Source organism: Apium graveolens, chromosome 3, assembly GCF_009905375.1.
Source record: "Apium graveolens cultivar Ventura chromosome 3, ASM990537v1, whole genome shotgun sequence".
Taxonomy (NCBI): Eukaryota; Viridiplantae; Streptophyta; class Magnoliopsida; order Apiales; family Apiaceae; genus Apium; species Apium graveolens.
The window spans coordinates 173800172-173819388 of NC_133649.1; the positions used below are offsets into that span (position 1 = coordinate 173800172).

At 35.6% G+C, this 19217-nt stretch overlaps 2 protein-coding genes across 2 annotated transcripts; both read right to left on the reverse strand.

The window, feature by feature from the left end:
* Window positions 1–6665: 6665 nt before the first annotated feature.
* On the reverse strand, window positions 6666–7297 carry LOC141714724 (non-specific lipid transfer protein GPI-anchored 30-like). The gene is made up of 2 exons (XM_074518225.1): window positions 7009–7297; window positions 6666–6754 (listed from the first exon to the last, which is right to left on the reverse strand). Exons 1-2 carry the CDS (start codon window positions 7295–7297, stop codon window positions 6666–6668), a joined length of 378 nt encoding a protein of 125 aa, XP_074374326.1.
* Window positions 7298–7808: 511 nt separating this feature from the next.
* Window positions 7809–17954, reverse strand: LOC141712940 (potassium transporter 4-like). Its single transcript, XM_074516071.1, has 9 exons — window positions 17792–17954; window positions 12052–12292; window positions 11722–11967; window positions 11183–11230; window positions 10773–11033; window positions 10440–10492; window positions 9996–10110; window positions 9646–9900; window positions 7809–9318 (listed from the first exon to the last, which is right to left on the reverse strand). The coding sequence occupies exons 1-9, from the start codon at window positions 17828–17830 to the stop codon at window positions 8231–8233; spliced, it is 2346 nt and encodes a 781-aa protein (XP_074372172.1). The 5' UTR covers window positions 17831–17954; the 3' UTR covers window positions 7809–8230.
* Between the last annotated feature and the right edge of the window lie 1263 nt (window positions 17955–19217).

A 19217-nucleotide genomic window follows, 5' to 3' on the forward strand; every position in this document is an offset into this window, starting at 1 on the left:
TCCAATCATTATATTTTAGGATTAACATCAAGAACATAATTAAATTAAGCTCTAAAATCCTAATTTTCTAACAATCCCCCACAAATCCATACAGAAATGTGATCAATTTCCCATCATGACTTGTTTTTCAGAGTCGGTACCCTTCCGGGTTTGAACCCTCTTAATTCCTCTACTTCAATGGCTATCGGACTCAGATGGAATGTTTCACCTTGAATCTTAATCCGTTTAGTATAACCATATTCCATAGACGACGACAAGTCAAAGGTTATGGTGCCAATCTACGGCTTTGAGACATTAATGGTCATGTCTCGATCCTGTTCGTCGAATGCTTCAAGGATTAACCCTATCCTCTAATTGCGACCACATAATTACATTCGCTTAGCTGGGCATCTCCAGAGATATACTGCCTCTATCTCGTCAAATGACTTGATCCCATTCAGAGTTTTAACACTCTTGCTTTTCTGGCAGTGTCAGTACCTTCTAGGTTTACAGGGGATAGACTCAGATACTATAGTATCATCTATGTAGCAAAGGTACTACCAACTCATCCTTACAGCTTGTTATTACCCATTGAATACACTTCGAGGGATCTCCTCTCATGTGTATTGGGTTCCCACTGTTGATGAATTATGATGGGTTGACAATCCCATCCCCAACCTTGACTTAAGGACCACTGCAGGTTCCAGTCCTTTAGTAAGAGGATCAGCTATATTATTCTGAGTTCCTATGAACTCTATAGCTATGATCCTATCAGTCACTAAACCCCTTATAGACTTGAGTCTAACTTGGATGTGTCTCTTAGTTTTAGCATTATGCTTTTTACTGCTAATTTTGTCGATAGTTGTTCGACTATCACAGTGAATAGCAATAGCAGGAAGCGGTCTGCTTACTACAGGTATTGCAGACATAAGTCCGTGTAACCATTCAGCCTCCGTCCCTGTGGCATCAAGTGCACACAACTCAGCCTCAAAAGTAGACCGAGTAACTATAGTTTGTCTGCTTGACTTCCAGGATATTGCTCCACCAGCCAAGGTGAACACGTATCCAGTCACTCCATTGGAACCAGACTTCTTAGCTATCCAACTTGCATCACTGTACCCTTCAAGCACACCAGGAAATCTCCTGTAGTGTAAACTAAGGTATATTGTGCCTTTTAGATATCTAAGTACTCTATCAAGAGCATTCCAATGAGTTCTGTTTGGACAGCTTGTATATCTAGCCAATTTAGACACAGAATATGAAATATCTGGTCTAGTACAGTTAGCAAGATACTGCAAGCTCCCAATAATCTGAGAATACCTTAACTGAGACACAGGCACTCCTGAAGTATTCTTGACAAGGACAACTTTCGAATCATAAGGTGTACTAGCGATTCTACACTGTGAATAACCATATTTCTCAAGTATAGATTTCTCTATATAATGAGATTGAGTCAAGGTTATTCCTTCAGTGGACTGAACCAGTTTGATTCCAAGAATCACACTTGCCTCACCCATATCCTTCATTTTAAAATGTCTTTTCAAGAATTCTTTAGTCTCGTTAATAATCTCAATATTGGTTCCAAACAATAAAATGTCATCCACATATAGGCACAAAATAACACACTCATTACCTTTAACTTTAGTGTAGACACACTTATCACTTTCATTAATCTTATAACTGAAAGGCAATATAGTTTCATCAAACTTTTTATGCCAATCTCTGGGAGCTTGTTTCAAGCCATAAATGGACTTGATCAACTTACATACTTTCCTTTCATTGCCTGATGCAACAAATCCATCAGGCTGATCCATATAAATCTCTTCTTCAAGTTCACCATGAAGAAAAGCCGTCTTTACATCCATCTGATGGATGATAAGACCATGAACTGAAGCCAATGCTATAAGCATTCGGATTGTTACCATTCTTGCAACCGGAGAGTATGTATCAAAATAATCAATTCCTTCATTTTGCTTAAAACCCTTAGCTACCAGTCTAGTTTTGTACTTATCTATTGAGCCGTCAGGGTTCAACTTCCTTTTAAAGACCCATTTGCACCCAATAGTAGAACACCCAGGAGGGAGATCAACCAACTCCCATGTTCCATTAGAAACAATAGAGTCAATTTCACTCTTGACAGCGCCCTTCCAGTGCCTTGACTCAGAAGAATCCATAGCTTGCCGGAAAGTTAAAGGTTCATCCTCGATATTGTAAGTGATGAAATCACCTCCAAAATCCTTGACTACCTTTGCACGCTTACTTCTCCTTGGTTCCTCTAGTTCCTTAGGAATAGAGCTACTACTAGGTTCCGCCCCCACATTTGTCATCTTTTCCACATGATCAGGAATAGAACTTGATGTATGAGTAGGATCTTCCTCAGAAGTCGTTTCAGGAATTCCAGTCTTCATAGGGTAGACATCCTCAAAGAATGTCGCATCTCGAAATTCAACTATCGTGTTTGCCACTATACCATCTATGTCAGATTTTAACACTAAAAATCTCATAGCTGTAGTGGTTTCAAGATAGCCCAGAAAGATACAGTCAACAGTCTTTGGACCTAGTTTCTTTCTCTTGTGTTCAGGAACAAGCACCTTAGCAAGGCACCCCCACACACGAAGATACTTAAGACTAGTCATCCTGCCTTTCCATAACTCCAAGGGTATTTTATCCATGTGTTTCAGAGGGACTCTATTCAAAATATGGCAAGCCGTATTTAGAGCCTCTCCCCACATGTATTTAGGCAACCCAGAGTTAATAAACATACTATTAATCATATCTTTAAATGTTCTGTTCTTTCGCTCAGCAACCCCATTAGACTCAGGTGTGTATGGTGGAGTAACTTCATGAACTATACCATTGTTTGCACAAAATTCATTAAAAGCATTACTCGTATACTCACCACCTCTATCAGATCTCAATCTTTTAAGTAACTTACTAGTTTGTTTTTCTACTTCAGTTTTATATATAATGAATTTACTAAGTGCTTCATCCTTATGTCTAAGTAAATAAACATAACAGTATCTACTACTATCATCTATAAAAGTAATGAAGTATCTAAACTGGTCCTTGGTCAACACACCACCAAATTCACAAATATCAGTGTGTACTAAATCTAACAAGTCTGAATCCCTAACAACGTTATGAAAAGGTTTCCTTATCTGTTTAGCAGACACACATACTTGACATTTAGAATTCTTTTCTATGGTATATTTTGGAATCAACTCTAAGTTCATCATGTTCTTAAGAGCACCAAAGTTTAAATGACCTAGTCTAGCATGCCATATATTTGAGGACTCAATATAGTTAACAGTAGGAATAACATTATTATTCAAATTTCCCAAAACGGGATCCGCATTAATAACAAATAAACCATTTGACAAGTAACCCTTGCCAAAGAATGTACCAGTGTGAATAAGAACTACTTTATTACACTTGAACGAAATTTCAAAATCACTAGAAACTAAATAGCTTCCACTTATTATATTTCTACGCATGTTGGGAACATGATGCACTCTCGTCAGAGATAGAATACGTCCTGAAGGGAACTTCAGATCCACGTTTCCAACTCCATGTACTTGAGCAACACTAGCATTCCCCATCTTCACAGTCAGGCTATGACTCTGTTGATAAGATACAAATAAACTAATATCAGCACAAATATGTACATTAGCTCCAGTATCTATCAACCATTCATTTGACAGATAGGTAGAAAATATCACAGGGTTGTAGGATACATACCGGTCAACGTCGGTTTCAGAAGCCGTAGCCTCACCAACAACCATGTTCACTACAGGCCCACTTGCGGTTCCAAGCACAACATTTGCTTGCGCTACCTCGGTTTTCTTCGCTTTCTTCGTAGGGCAGTCCTTACTCCAGTGCTCAACCTGCCCACAAGACCAGCATGGTTTGTTTGCCTTGGGTTTCTTGGCCTTGTCCTTGTCACTCTTAGGTTTATTACTATTAGCTTTCTTAGCAAAAGCCTTCCTCTTTTTTCCTACAGTTGCTATGTTTACCTTCGAGGTACCGTGTTCAGTTGGCATCACATGTCCCTGTTTGGACTTGTGTTGTTCTTGCACCGAGATGTCCAGCATAAGGTTGGTCCAGGTGATCTCTCCTTTCTGTCTTTTCAGGGAGAGAGAGAACTCTTCCCAAGACTTCGGGAGTTTTTCAATCACACTCATCACCTTGAACTTCTCCGGGAGATTCATTCCAGACTCCTTCAAAGTATGCACTATCATCTCGAACTCATGCACCTGCTCAGTCATGGACTTATTGTCCACCAGCTTGAACTCGAGGAACCTTGCCACAGAATACTTTTCTAGACCTTGTGAGTCAGTATTATGTGTCTGGTCCAGCTTCTCCCATAAGAGTTTTGCAGAGTAGGCATCAGAAGAATAGACATCAAACAAAGTGTTTGTTAGTGCCGCCAGAATGGCCGCTCTAGCCACTCCATCCTTCTCAGCCCACTTCGTAAAATCCTTAACTGTGTCAGCCTTCTCTTGATCCACTACTGGTTTCTCATATTCCACAACCGGCCACAGACCCTTTATAGTCAACCACAACTTCATCCTTTTCTGCCAGCGAGAAAAGCCAATGCCACCGTTGAATTTCTCCGGTAAACCGGTTAGTTCAACAGCTTGTGAGAAACTATAGGTGGTCCAATCAATGGCCCCAGCAGTTGCACCCGAACTGCTACCACCACCAACGATAACCTCACTTTCGTTAACCATTATGCTAAATTCTATATAACCAATATTCTCTTCAAGAATGTTGTAAATCTCACTAACAAATATAGCAACATAGAAGCAAGTGTATAAAGAATTTAACAAGTTTAGGCCAAGACCACAGTTAACAAAATAAAATATGCAGGTAAACAAAATCAGTAACTGAAATAACGTAGAGAGAAAGAAAGATGTACCCGAAACCATAGCTTTTAACAGTGAATGAAATACAGGTTCACAGATACAAAATGCCAAGAAAAATGATCACAGCTGAGTCACCAGGCCTTGCTCGAAGTCCTGGCTGCTCTTGAAGAGAATATTGCCCCTACCTGCTGCGTTTGGGATGCGCACAATATCTCCACCAGGATAAAACAGCTCGGAGTTTATGTTAACAGCAGCAACAAAAGCTCCACTTCGACCAGCACCTCAGTTGCCGGAAAATATCAGCACTTCAGGACTTGTGGGAGAGAAATGCAGAGAGGTTGAAGAGAAGAGAAGAGAATGTAGTGTGTTCTTATTTATTCATTCAGTTTAGCCTCTATTTATAGGAGAGGAAAAATGAAACTGTCCACACACTTAATGTCTGAATTAAACTGCTTCATTAATGAAAAAATCAAAACTGATCAGATTTTGAATTCATTAATGAAAAAATCAAAACTGAACAGCTTTTGAATTTAAATTATTTGTAACAGCTTTTCACATTAACACCCACATTATTATCAGAACTTAAATTAAGTTCTGATTTGATTCATCAGTACTTAAGTTCTGATTCTGATATCAGAACTTGTTAAGTTCTGATTTTATTCATCAGTTCTTAAGTTCAGAACAGGTTCAATATATTTAGACTAAGCCCACTAACAAAGTGACTTAGCCTATTTCAGAGTACCCAGCCCAATAATCCAGTCACCGATAAATAAATTCGAATTAAAATAATTCTCAAATAAATAAAATCCTCGCCCAGGTCGCCTCGCGTACGCGAGACACCGAGACATTCGCCCAAATCGCCCTTCGACCCGACCCGGTCCGGTGCGGTGCGGTGTGTGAAGCACACAACAACACAATGGACCATCACACACCTTAGTAGTTGTATACTACTCATGTGGGTAATACCATATAAAGCACACACCCTCCTTTATTTATTTCAATGTGGGACAAACATTCTCAAATTTTTCCAAGCTTTTCCAAGCTACTTTCAACTCTCATTTCATATGGATTTCATTAAGAAAATTCTTAAAACCATACATGAAAATTTAAGTTCAAATATCATTGAACAATTTCCAATCATTAGATTTTAGGATTAACATCAAGAACATAATTAAATTAAGCTCTAAAATCCTAATTTTCTAACAAGAAGTTGCAAAGAAATGATATGCAGAGTCGGTGCTTGCTTTCTTGTAGTGTCCGTAAGAGGGTTTAAGCAGTGTTTTTGGATTATTATGAAATGATGATATTGAATAAACTTATCGTGGAAGAAAGGAATCTGGATTTTGAAAGATGATTAGAACTTGATTACCTGAGTTTTCGAGGGAGCCTATGCATTATTAGTATTAATATTATTATTATTGGCTATATGTAATGACATGGCAAAATAGGTGGCAATTGGGCATGACATGGTCTTATGTTTTTACTTTGGATTTGCATTCATCTACTTGGAATTTAACGTTGCATGTTCACCGCTGCATCGCCACTATAAGAAAGGACCAAATAGTGTACGAGCTAAGCCGTTTCAGTCGGACTCTCAGCTTGATAATTCTTAACTAACTACTATGATTTAGTAAAATTATAAGTAGAATAGATTTAGACCCTCTATCTAGTCGACTTCCAGTCCTCGAAGCTTATGATTATGTACTGTGTAATTCTGAACAAGATTTCTCATATAATAATGTTTGCCAATAAAACCGCAAACAAGTGAAAATAATAACTTTGCGAGACAGACGACAGGTAGAGAGCAAAGGAGAAGGGCGTCTAAATTATGCTCAATAGTGTATATATATAAGTGGCAAGCATCAACACCATTCTTTCATTTCGCTTTTTCGATCCAGAAGAAGATCCACCTGTTTATCATACATGAAAGCCTTTGTTAAGTATTACACTACTTTTACTTCTGTTTGCTTTGTCCAAAACGACATACTTGATAGATGCATTTCAGTTGTTGCCGACATGCACAGCACAGTATCACATGTTATTTTTAAGTCCACATTGTTGTATATTTGTCAATTTTATGTTTGTGTTGTTGAATAGCGTAACATAATATATACTTTTATAGACATTAGTTAATAAGTTCCGGGATTTCCTCAAGGCACAGTACCTGAATCAGTAAGGCAGGAAATGGGATTGACACGCTGTCCACATCTAGCAGGCAATTGCTGGGCTTCATTAAAATCAATGCCAGCCTCCTTTGCTTGCTTGGCCACCTGATTGGTTATCAAACTACACACACATTCTGGATTCGACTTTATCACCGATTTCAAGGGATCACAGCAATCATCCGGTGGATTCCCTGTCCCATTGAGATAGTTCAGGCAAGGAACAAGCTTGTTTATGCACGACCTGTCCTCTTGCTCAGCTTGTGCGCTAATAAACACCATCAGCGCCATAACTATTCTGTAGTAAGCATATTTCGTCATCCTCCGTTTGTTTTTCGCAATTCACTCGTCTTCTTCTAGTTTGTGTTTACTTCATTATAAGCACAGGCAAACACTATGACGTTTTATATTTAGGTTAGTGTTGGTAAACCACCACTTAATTAGATTGTTTATGTCTTCGTAACAAAAAACAAAAGGGAAGTCCTCAATGTTGTTCTGGCGGTTGATCCACCTTGGGCAACAATATTGTTAGTATATATTTTGTTGTATTTTTATATGTGCTTCTATAGTCTCTTGACTATTCACCCAAGTATTGTCTGTTATTTCATGTATGTACATACTTGATGGAGCTGAGGTACAAGAAGATACTGACCAAAACCCATCAATATATTTGATTATGTTTGCATTAGTAATTGCAGTGTCTGTGTGTGTGTGTGTTTGTGAACGTGGAAACTTGGCTCCTAGTACGGTATAGGCAATTCCTAACAACTATCTGGATGTTCAATAGTTGTGCACAAGGAAAAGTGCCAATATAAACTGATGAAAAAGAAAGCATCCAATATTAGTTCAATCACAGCAGCATACTCAAAGATCAAGGATTCAAAACATTTGGTTTGGTCACTGAAACTCCCATATCTTCTTAGAATGTCAAAGCGAACAATGACCTGAAGATGCAACAGAATTAAAATTGAAAAGATCCACATGACTAAAGTCTTCCATGGTATCTTCCACATCTCCTAATATACAGAGAACAATTTTAAATGTGTATATATACATATCATAATAACTTTATCATGAAGCCAGAGTTTAAATCATCTTTCAGAATTTGTGAGACCCAAACCAATATCTTGCAGATCATCGTCTTCCTTTCGACATCAAGCCAGATAAACTTTAATGCACTTGAAGCAAAGTGCTAAAGAACTTATAATCCAATTGCCAAACACTTCAGACATAATATATCATGCCAACTTCAATAAGGCTGATGTGAGGAATATTAAGTGCAACTGATGGCCCTCTGCAATTCTTGCGAAGAAATGAATATCCAATATCAATTACAACCTTTTTTAAGAAAGAGGAAGATCTCCTGGCCTTCACATAAGAATGACCCATTATATATGCAACCCCAGCCTCCTTTGCCTGTATCAGATCCAGAAGCTCTTCCCCAACTGACGGGTTTAGTCCAGGAGTTGACGGAAGCTGAAACCTGACTTGATGTGTCTTTGACCGTGGGTTCTCATCCACATAAGCAGATCGCAAACTCTGCAAGGTTAAAGATTTGCTGCTCTTGATGGAATTACTGGTACTGGAACTCTCTTGGGCAGATACTATCAAGCTTGAGCCTGATTGAGCTGTCCTCGTGCTTATAACTGCCATCCTCCCATCAAGCGATGTATTCTCAGAACTCGAGAGCTGTGGTTCAACTGCTTCCATCTGAATAAATTCTGCTATACTCTGTATAATCAAATCTTCAAAGTTCCCATCATCTCGCTGGATATCCTTGTAACCATATCTGACAATGCACCGATACATACGATATGGTCTTGGACAGATACGGCCAATAAGAAATCGTTCTTCGGGTGAGACAAACGGTACTGGAACAGACTTTACGCAGACAAAAACTAAAACATTGTGAAAAGCGGGGAGATTTGTCACAAAGTGTGAGAATATTGCAGGAACTCCTGTTGCCAATTCTGAGTATACAAGTCCTATTCCAGGCACACGGACAATACCAAGGCTGGGGCCTAGACCGAGAAGCCATTTTAGAGACACTTTGTTGTGAAGATCGAAGTTGTACTTTCTGCGAGTTCCATAGTGCCAGACAAACATGACAAATAGAAAGATGCATGAAAGCAATAGGGAGATCCATCCTCCCTGAGGGATTTTGATGATGGCGGATGACAGGTAAATACCCTCGATGAACCAAAAAAATATAAGGAAGGCTGAAGCCATAAAAATGCTTCTCTGCCAGACAAATATTATGACGAGTGCCATGAGAAAAGTTGTGATAAACATAACTGTCATGCAAGCAAGGCCTGCAACCAACAGCCACATGTGAGAAGGATAATCCATAGGCAAATATCCAGTTAAGATATAAGTGTCATGAAAAGCTTAGAAGAAAATATAAACTATATTTATTATTTTACAAGACAAAGGGAGATAAATACATAAATCAAAATATTAATTGGTACTTGTAGTGTCAACTGGGCTACTGTATGCATACTGTAAGAATATGCACTATATAATATGTTATCACCGGTCACTAATCCAATATTTTTACACAAAGCTACATCAGGAATCTTAATGGACTGCACTTGAAATACACAAACTTTGGGAGAGAGATCATTAAATAAGGGTCTCACCATATGCATTTCCTATTAGTGTAGTGTCTTGGAACCCGACAGCTACAGCAAGAGTAAGAATCATCAGAATCCAATTTATTTCTGGAATGTAGATCTGCCCAAAAATATGTTTTGAGGTATGAACAACTTTGATCCTGGGAAAGCAACCAAGAGCATGGCATTGCTTAACAATAGAGAAGGTAGCAGTGATGATGGCCTGACTGGCAACAATGGCTGCTAGAGTTGCGATGATAAAGACAGGCCAAAATACAGGATCTGCACAATTAGCATGGATCGTAGGTCATGGACCATGAATTGTGTTACACAGAGAATGGTAAAAACCATATTAATGAAGGAGAATCTTTACCAACCAGGTATGGAGTCATAAAAACTGTTGGGAATAGAAGATATGTTTTTAGACAAAAAAGCCGCCTGGCCCATGTATTGAACAATCAGGCAAGGGTATACAACAGTTATAAACGCAAGCTGCACCACACAAAGAATTTAGAATGGTTATCAAGGTATAATTAATAAATTTCATTAGTAAACTTGATTATAGCGTCTAGCATATCATCATTAGTGTTAAAAAACATTTTGTATGTTTGACAATATAAAAGTTTTTCTTCCACATACTTTAAAAAAAGAGAGGAAACTATATACACAGCACGGGCACAAACTCGAACATAAAATCTACTCAATTTTTAGATTTAGAGATCATGGAGGACAGTACGGATCTACGAAACCCAAATGCACAATATAAAGCATTATTAATCTACACATACAAACATCAAGTAATAACACAAGTCCAAACTTACCCTTATTGACATGGCTGTGAAATGACCAAGATCCGCAAACATGGCTTCGGTACCTGTACAAAAAGTCAACACTTAGTAGGACATAATCCTAAATACTTCTTCGTTTTTTTCCTTTGTTTCAAAACCAATCAAAAATAAATTCGGTTGATTTGCATTCATTGTTACCAAGGGTTGCTTAATGGGTCATTAACAATATATTATTTTCAACACCAATCACAAGCTGAACTCTTGTATATGACTATAAATGTACCTAGCAAGGAGCTAGAAGTATAAAAGCTAACTCCACAATATTCATTAGAAAAGCATAATAAAGATTCATGACATTTCATGTACCTGTTATGGAAAGAAGGATTCCTCCAAGTGATATCCACCCATCTGTACCAGTCTCTTTAAAGAAGGTAATAATATAATGCGGAGAAATTGCAGAGACAATCTTCGGATTCCAATGTATGATGTTGTATAACCCAATGGAAAATATTGATACTAGCCATATAAGAACAATCGGTGCAAATGCAAAAGCTAACCTATGTGTACCAGCGTGCTGCAATGCAAATAGGCTAACCAGTATGACACAAGCAATAAGTAGAACTTCGCCTGTCAAGGAAGAAAATTAATAAGACTTGGGCTAATCTAGTACACTGATAACCTAAGTCAGCACCCTCTTAAATTTAAGAAGTATAATCTATTATCTAAATGAATAATGGAAAACTGAAAAAAAATGACTATGTGATCCAACTAGTTACCTTGAGTAAAATTGCTGGCAGCTTCAAGTCCTGATACTGATGATAAAACTGCATTAAAGAAAAGAAAGTCAAATACTAAAATCCCATGAAGATGATAAAACATAGAATTAAGGATTTAACGTTTGTGTGTTGTAATGCTTAATCGAATATATCATAAGCATAAGACATCATCATATCAAACCTCGGAATTAATAATACTCCCTCCGTTTCAAAATAATAGTCCACTTTCAAAAAATTAAGCACATTAAGAAAATTTAACGTTCATAGGAAAATTTAATTTGTACTAATATTTATTGCATGAAGTGAATATAGTATGTGGAATAGAGTTGATCTTGGAAATATAAACTAGATTTATGAAATAGAGTAGATTTTGTAAACATAAACGAGAGGGTAGTCTTGGAAAGTCGTTTAACAAGATTGAAAGTTGAACTGGACAATTAATTTGAAACAATTTTTTTTCAGAAGTGGACTACTATTTTTTAAACGGAGGGAGTACTAGATATTTTTCAAGCATAACCAGATCTATCAGATCACTTTACCAGATATAACAGGAGTGAGCACACCATCACCAATAACCATGCAAGCCCCTAGCAATACCACTATAAGAAGTGCTATACGTGACTTTCTATGTTTTTCAATAAATCTTTTGAGTGGCGAAGAGGACGGATACTGGCCTGGGGGGCCATATTTGTATGCAGACAACTCCTCATCAGCTGCTTGTTGGTTGGGAAGTAAACTAAATTTTGCATGTCTACAAAGCAAAGAGTAAAGAGCAAAAGTCCCACCTACCATGAGTCAAAATATTTTGTCAAATTTAAAGTTTTGCACAAATTGGTAGGTAGTATATAAGTGTCTCATTGTCAACGAACCTTCACCATTATCATCAGAACTTAATACGATGATGACATACTTGAGCAAAGGGATCAATGTAAGGGTCCAAAAGATTAATGAGAATGCACCAAATATTGCATCTGGATTTTGATGTGTATGAAGCTTTCCAGTAAATGTACTCCTATACACATAAAGAGGAGAAGTGCTCAAGTCTCCATAAACCACACCTAAGCTTTGATACGCCAACATTAGATTTCTGGAAAGGCTCATCCCAGAAAACTGCAATCTCACATTTTGTATTATGTCAATAACAGCACAACATAGATAAGAAATGGAAACGAAAAATATTTAAAAACAGTGTCGCATAAAACATTAGACGTTGCACAGAAAGAATAACAGAAAAAACAATACAAGTAACTAACAGGTTCCTAGTTGACACCAATAACTCACAGCACTCGTTAATACTTGATATATTTCTCATTAATACTTGATCTATTACCTGAGAGTTTCTATGAAGTAAGCAGAATAAACATTCTATTGTTTGGCAGCATATACAAATCATGAACAATATATATAACGAACAGAGACGATGATTCCTCAGTAGTACAAACCCCCCTTCCCCCACCCCCAAATAACCTGGATTGAGTGTGCATATAAAGGATCAGTTCTGCACTTCCAAACCAACAGAACCTGTTATAGGGGAAATTCCTGACAAACTGATGTGGGAAAAAGCTAACAAGTCTTTGGTTAAAAAAATTGAATTTGTAAATTAATTGTAAGTAATAATAATCAACTAGATTTTTTTTTTAAATTTAGTTAAAGTTAGAATTATTTTTGTTCAAATAGTTGTAATATCATGGTTTCCACATAGTTGTGAAAATTCAGCAAAAGTTACAATTTGTAATTCTTTTTCCCGCGGAAGCATCTTTCCCAGCTTCTGATAAAAGCAGTTGTCTTACTAATCTCTGGTTTTGGACGTTTTTTAGGTCCGGGAAAGGAATCTGTGATGACTTTTAAAATGAGGCTTTGGAGAATACCTAATCTACACAGCTCTGAATTTCCTTCTTTAACAGAGACAGACTTAAGAGTCAAGATTTTTAAAAAAGTAATTCCAGGCTGATGCGAGAGTCTGATGCGTCATACATACATCTTGAAAAAGTTGTACAAGCCCTGGCCCTTGATTCTTTCTTAACAGCACTATATTCACTTTGTCTGTCCCTTGCACTTTTGCACCATTTTTCCAGGATGAGGCTTCGACAATAAATCAAGTGCCCCCTTCATTTAATGTTTTGAAGTTGAGGTACTAGATATTTTTTTGATGCTCTTGTTCAGAATTTCAATTTCCTCTAAATTTAAGTCTTCATCACCTTCTTCCAGAATATTAAAAGGTATTCTGATCCTCTTTGGCCTGCTTCTTGTCTTCCAAGTACTCTTTAATCTCCTTCCTTACATCTGATGGAGCATGTGGACAGCCTTTCGCATTTCCTCGACCTCCAATTATATGTTCTTTGGCTCTGAATACTCCTCCTGCTGTTTTATTCCCACAGAAATTGCAGATGAACTAATAGCTACAGTCTGGATTAAGGTTTTCTTTTCCTTTTTAAAGCGGCAGCCATCTTTTATATTATGTTCGGCTTTAAAGTTTTATTATTATATTGGGCTATGTATTTTGAGCCATAACTGGTCCAATAAAAAACCCTGTTTCTTGTCAAAGTTTTAATAAAGCGCGCTTTTTTTAGCGCTTCACGCTTTTTTGCGCGCTTGTTTAAAGTCTCTGCGGTTCACACATATTTAGGCACTTGACCTGCGCTTTGCGCCTAGGCGCCGCGAAGACCGTATTCTTTGCTGATTGCACCATCACAAAATATTTTTGTAAGAAATAATAATAAACTTAAAAGGGCCATCAATCCAAAGGTGGTAATTACTATATAAATTATAACAATAAAGGACTTCTGAAACTGCAAATGGATTTTTTACAAGATAATCCTAGTGGAAGTACATTCATTGGTTAATGTTGTTGTAGCCGCTGTTGAAATCCTTTCACCCCAGTCCATGTTTGCGACCCTCTTGATTGTTCAACCCAACCGCCTGTTATTTCATGACTCAGTCCATTTTGTTATTATAGCTGAAGCCCAACAGTTTTTACTTTTTAGCGTGTTTTTGTGAAACTACATTCAAGTACCTGGAACTTTCTGAAAGTTCAAAATTTGGTCACAGAACTTTTTAAAAATTACCGACCAGTCACTTGGTGGTGTTCAGTATTGTTCTTTGTTTTTATTTCCAAACTTGTGTTTTTTAAAAAAATTAACAGAAAACTGTTTTTCTTCGTTTTCAAAATTAGGAGGTGCTTAATAAATTCCCAAACAATCTTTAGAAACAAAAAACACCATTTTACTTTGGACGGATGGATATTAGAATCTCCGTGAAAGTGGAGTGAAAGCTTGAAATTCTATCAAAAACCTTTTAGATCTAGAAAACAATAACACATTCTGAACACATCATTTTCATGTTTTCTGTTTTTTTTTGTCTTTTTAAAACCTTGTTTTCCAAAAACTGTTTACAGGATAAAAAGGACCAAACACCTCGTTTGTTTTCTAAACTTTTAAAAAAAAAAATTAAGTTGTAGCCAAACATGCCCTTAGCTTTCAATAATAGTAGGTCAGCTCCTAAAATTTCGTAAAAATATGAATCAGGCCCTTAAGGTTCAGGAAATTGAAATTCAGTACCATCCCTCTATGATCAACCATTTAACTTCTGATTGTTTTGCTTTTGCCCCTTAAACTTCTGAATTTAACAGTTCACACCCTGAACTTCAAAAATTTTGCATTTGGGACATGCCTACGCAAGTAAAATCTGGAGTTAATATTTTAAAAGCTGAAATTTATTTTCTTGAGGATGTATCTAATTCCTTGCAATATAAAATTTAGGTATATCCTTGCCAAACCAAGTTATATGTGTATCTTAAGTTGCACGAATTAGATAAAACACATTATGAACTTCAAAAGTTAAGATAAAGGGTACACGGAAGAACTGAGAAAAGAAAAGGAAGCCATGTGAAAGAATGGTAAGAAATATACATGTCATGCGTATAATCATATTTGGTAACTGATTAGATCACATTTGGAGAATGCAGAAATTAAGGGAGAAGAGATTGCATTAGAAATTCAGCATATAGAAGATCAATCGCGTGAAGATAATGGGGGCATTTGGATTGTAAATGGGAATCGGGAATGGGAATGGGAGGAATGGAAACGGATATGGGAATAACATTACCAATGGGTGTTTGGTTTGTTTGGGAATCGGATCAGAATTGAAATCTTAATCAAATATATTTTTTTGGATTAGTAAGAACTAAATTTACAAGATACCTTTAAAAATCTATATAAATCATGAATATATAACAATTAAAACTGAATCAGTTACTACATAAAATTTTACAAAATACTAAATCATTTTAATATTATTTATACACAGAACTTTCATCGAACAAGTAATGTGCATACTGAAATCCAAACATTCTGAAGGTTCCTGAAAAATCTTAAGATCACGTTATATGCAATTGCAGGTGTAAAAGTTGAACATAAACATGTAATTATAAACTCGTATATAAATGATTATACACATACAGTGACTAAAGAGGGGAGAAACTTCATCTTTTTTGTGTTTTCAAATTTAAGAGATGACGATACGACAAAAAAAATGCTAGTTCATTTGTTGATTTAGGGCGTAATTAATCATGAACAAGCTGCATATCTTAGAAAGAAGGATGAATGCAGAAATATTGATGAGAAGATGAAGTGACAGGTTTAAATACCAGGGGTAAGCTTGGTTTTGAGATAACTGGGTAAACGGTTTTGGATTCCCATTTCACTTCATCATAAAACTAATCCAAACATGGCTGTTCGGTTAACGAATTCCCATTCCCGCTAACTACTCTTGAATCCCCCCATCCAAATGCCCCCAATATGGTTGTTCCCAATTTAGAGTTGTGTAGATCACAAAATTGAAGATTCTTGTGATATTCTTGTGACATTGTTGAGAAACTTTTTGTGGTAAATGTTCAAATTGTTGAAGAGACGAGGTTAATTATATTGAGTTCATCATTCCAAAAAATCTACTTAAGCCTCCTTCACTTGCAAATTCGTTTTCAAAGTTCTTTGTGCAGTGTTCTTCGAGAATGTGGTGTAATTTTGTGCCTACTTGTTTTTTCACTTTTACAAAACACGTGATTGAGTTTTCTACAACATGGGTAGAATGATATGGAACGACATTGGGCATTAAAAAAATTATACATATTAAAAAATTCAATACATTTTATGTTAAGATAGATGTTCTATATATCTATATATTTAATATGTGGAGCTAGGAATTTATTTAACACGTAGGTTATTCATAATAAGCTTAATTGGTTGGGACCTAAGTCGGCTAATCCATTAGGTTAAATTTTTATGGTTTATCCCTAGTTTAAGTATCGTAATCTCCACTTGTCACCGTAGACTTGGTTAAAACTTGGTTATAAAAAATGATTATACACTAATATTGGATTGAGTATCTTCTTTACTAGTTTGAGATCCATCGTACTTCCCCCCTTCGAAAAAGTATGGGATGGCGGTTTTATGTTAATGTCGTTATTAAACACAATTTAACTTCTTACAATTTATATATCATATCCCTACCTCTTCCTAATAATTTGTGCTGCACATCTAACACAAGCCAATATTTCCTTTCCCCTTACAAAATTGGGTTATGTAGATCAAAAGAAGTTTGTTTGTTTTTTAATTCTGTACCAGCAATTTAAATTTGCAAAGCAAACAAGTCATGAGTTGAGCAGGTGACGTATTAATTAATCAGCAAGTGGCATACAAATTATAAAAGCAATAATAAGATTCCGAACATCCGCACAAGACAACTTATGCAAAAATGCAAATAACTCAAAAAATAGCATCATAATTGTAACTGCAAGGAGAATGATAGCATGTTTGCTATATGAATAAGAAGTTGTTTTCTGTTTTAGAAAAAGAAAATCATTTTCAGAAAACAAATGAGGTGTTTGGTCCTCTTTTCTGAAAAACAACTTATAGAAAACAAGATTAAAAAGCAGGAAACCTAAAAATCTTGTTTCTAGAAAATATAAAATTGTTTCTACATCTAAAACTCTCTCGATACAACTCTTAACCTTTCTCTTAACTATTACGAAGATTCAACAACTATGCATCATTTAAAGCAAAACAGTGACATTTGTTTCCTATAGACTGTTCTGGAAAGACATATGTTAAAAACCAATTAACTTTAAGAAATACAGCAATAGTTTTATGTATACCAAACAACTACAGCCCCCTCATATTCTGACATCAGATATTCCGAACAATTCTGCTTTCTACCTCCAGCATATGTTATTAGAAATTCAATCACTTAATAAATTCCGATGTCATATTTCTCCATGTACATGCTCAACCATAACAATTAACCGTAAATTAGGCCTACTTCCTTAATTAGATTATATTTCATTGAATAACAATGGAGATACTAATTTTACTCAGCTGGCCTGGAAGCGGTATTGTTTATAATTCGGAGACGCTAAACTAATCAAATCATTTTAGTAAATATTATGTCTGTAATGAAATCAATTAATCAGATTAAAACAATACATCAGGTGAAATTGGATTAAGATTGAACATATCGATTGGTGAGTGGTGTGTGAGTGGGCGAGCGTGAGAGAGATATACATAGAAGATAAGATACATATATTTATAAATATCAACAGAGAGAGAGAGAGACCTGAGAAGGAACACGATACTCGGTAGCGTCCATCGGCATCTGCTATATCAACAACCTGGATTAGAGTGAGAGTAATAAAAAGCAAAGCTGTCTACGTAATAATACTAGCCATTTATTTTACTATACTGCTCTGCTGATTTGAGCGAGCCAAAGGGGATGATAAAGACATATATGACGTTCCTCGGCCCTAATAATGATATGTATTAAGCAAAAACAAAATAATTTTAAGATATTTATTTATCCCTACACATAAATTTTGGCTAATTATTTTTACTAAAAAATATAATTTATCTATCTCTATCTCTATCTCTATATATATCTAAACTATAATAAAAGAAATATTAAAATTTTGATAGAGTCAGCCGGATTTCTTACTGAATTTACTTAATTATTCTTACTAAACAATAATAATAAAATATTAAACTAATTCATATTTGAATCGACTCATGCTTCTTTAATTAATTAATTTAAAACCAAGATAGAACTTATTACCATCTATTAGCATATAACTCTATTAACGTGAACCTATCCTTAATCATTTATCTATTAGCATATTCGTTTAGTTTATATATCTGTTATTTGTTGAAGATATTTTTTTTTCGGTTGACATAATAAACATACTATCTATTTATCTATACTATTATATTAAATACAAAATATTAAAAAAAATTACGTAATTCTCTGGTCACTTTAATCATATTTAATAAAAAGACTCTGTTAATAGATTAATATTCACATGTAAATACAAATCTATTTATACTATATTATAATATATGAAAGTTTTGGCAAGATAGTTATTTTTTGGTACAAAATAAATTTACTGAATTACCCTTATTAGTTTTTGTAAATTTTTATTCTTTTCTTTTTCCTTCTTTCACTTTCTCAATTTCATTATGTTTTCCCGACACGAATTAAACGCCCTATATTAATTTTACGAGTCGTACCTTTTCATTCAAACATAGATTGAAAGTTGTTAGGTCACACACACCGTAGAAGGGGGTTGAATACAGTGTATACTACAATCAAATCAAATTAAGAACACAAGTATTAAACACATAATAATCTTATTAATAAAACAATATTACAATGGAACCGTTCTCTCTCAGTGATGAACAAATATCACGAGAGCTGCTAGGGTTACAATGAATAATATTCTCGATTAAGATAACACTTATAGTGTTTATATTTAATAATTGGCTTAACTTGTTTAGTTCCTGTTTCACTTTTATCATCTCCATAACCTAAGCCCTCTTTCCAGTTTCCACTACTTAATAAATTCTGAGTTGTTCTACCAGAGTTAGTCCAGCAAGGCTTATTTTAAATAATGAATTCTAAGAAATTCTTAATTCTTAATTAGGGCTTGAAAGCTTCAGTGTTCTAGTTACACCAGTTTACTTCACTTCATCCTGATAATCTCTCTTTCCTT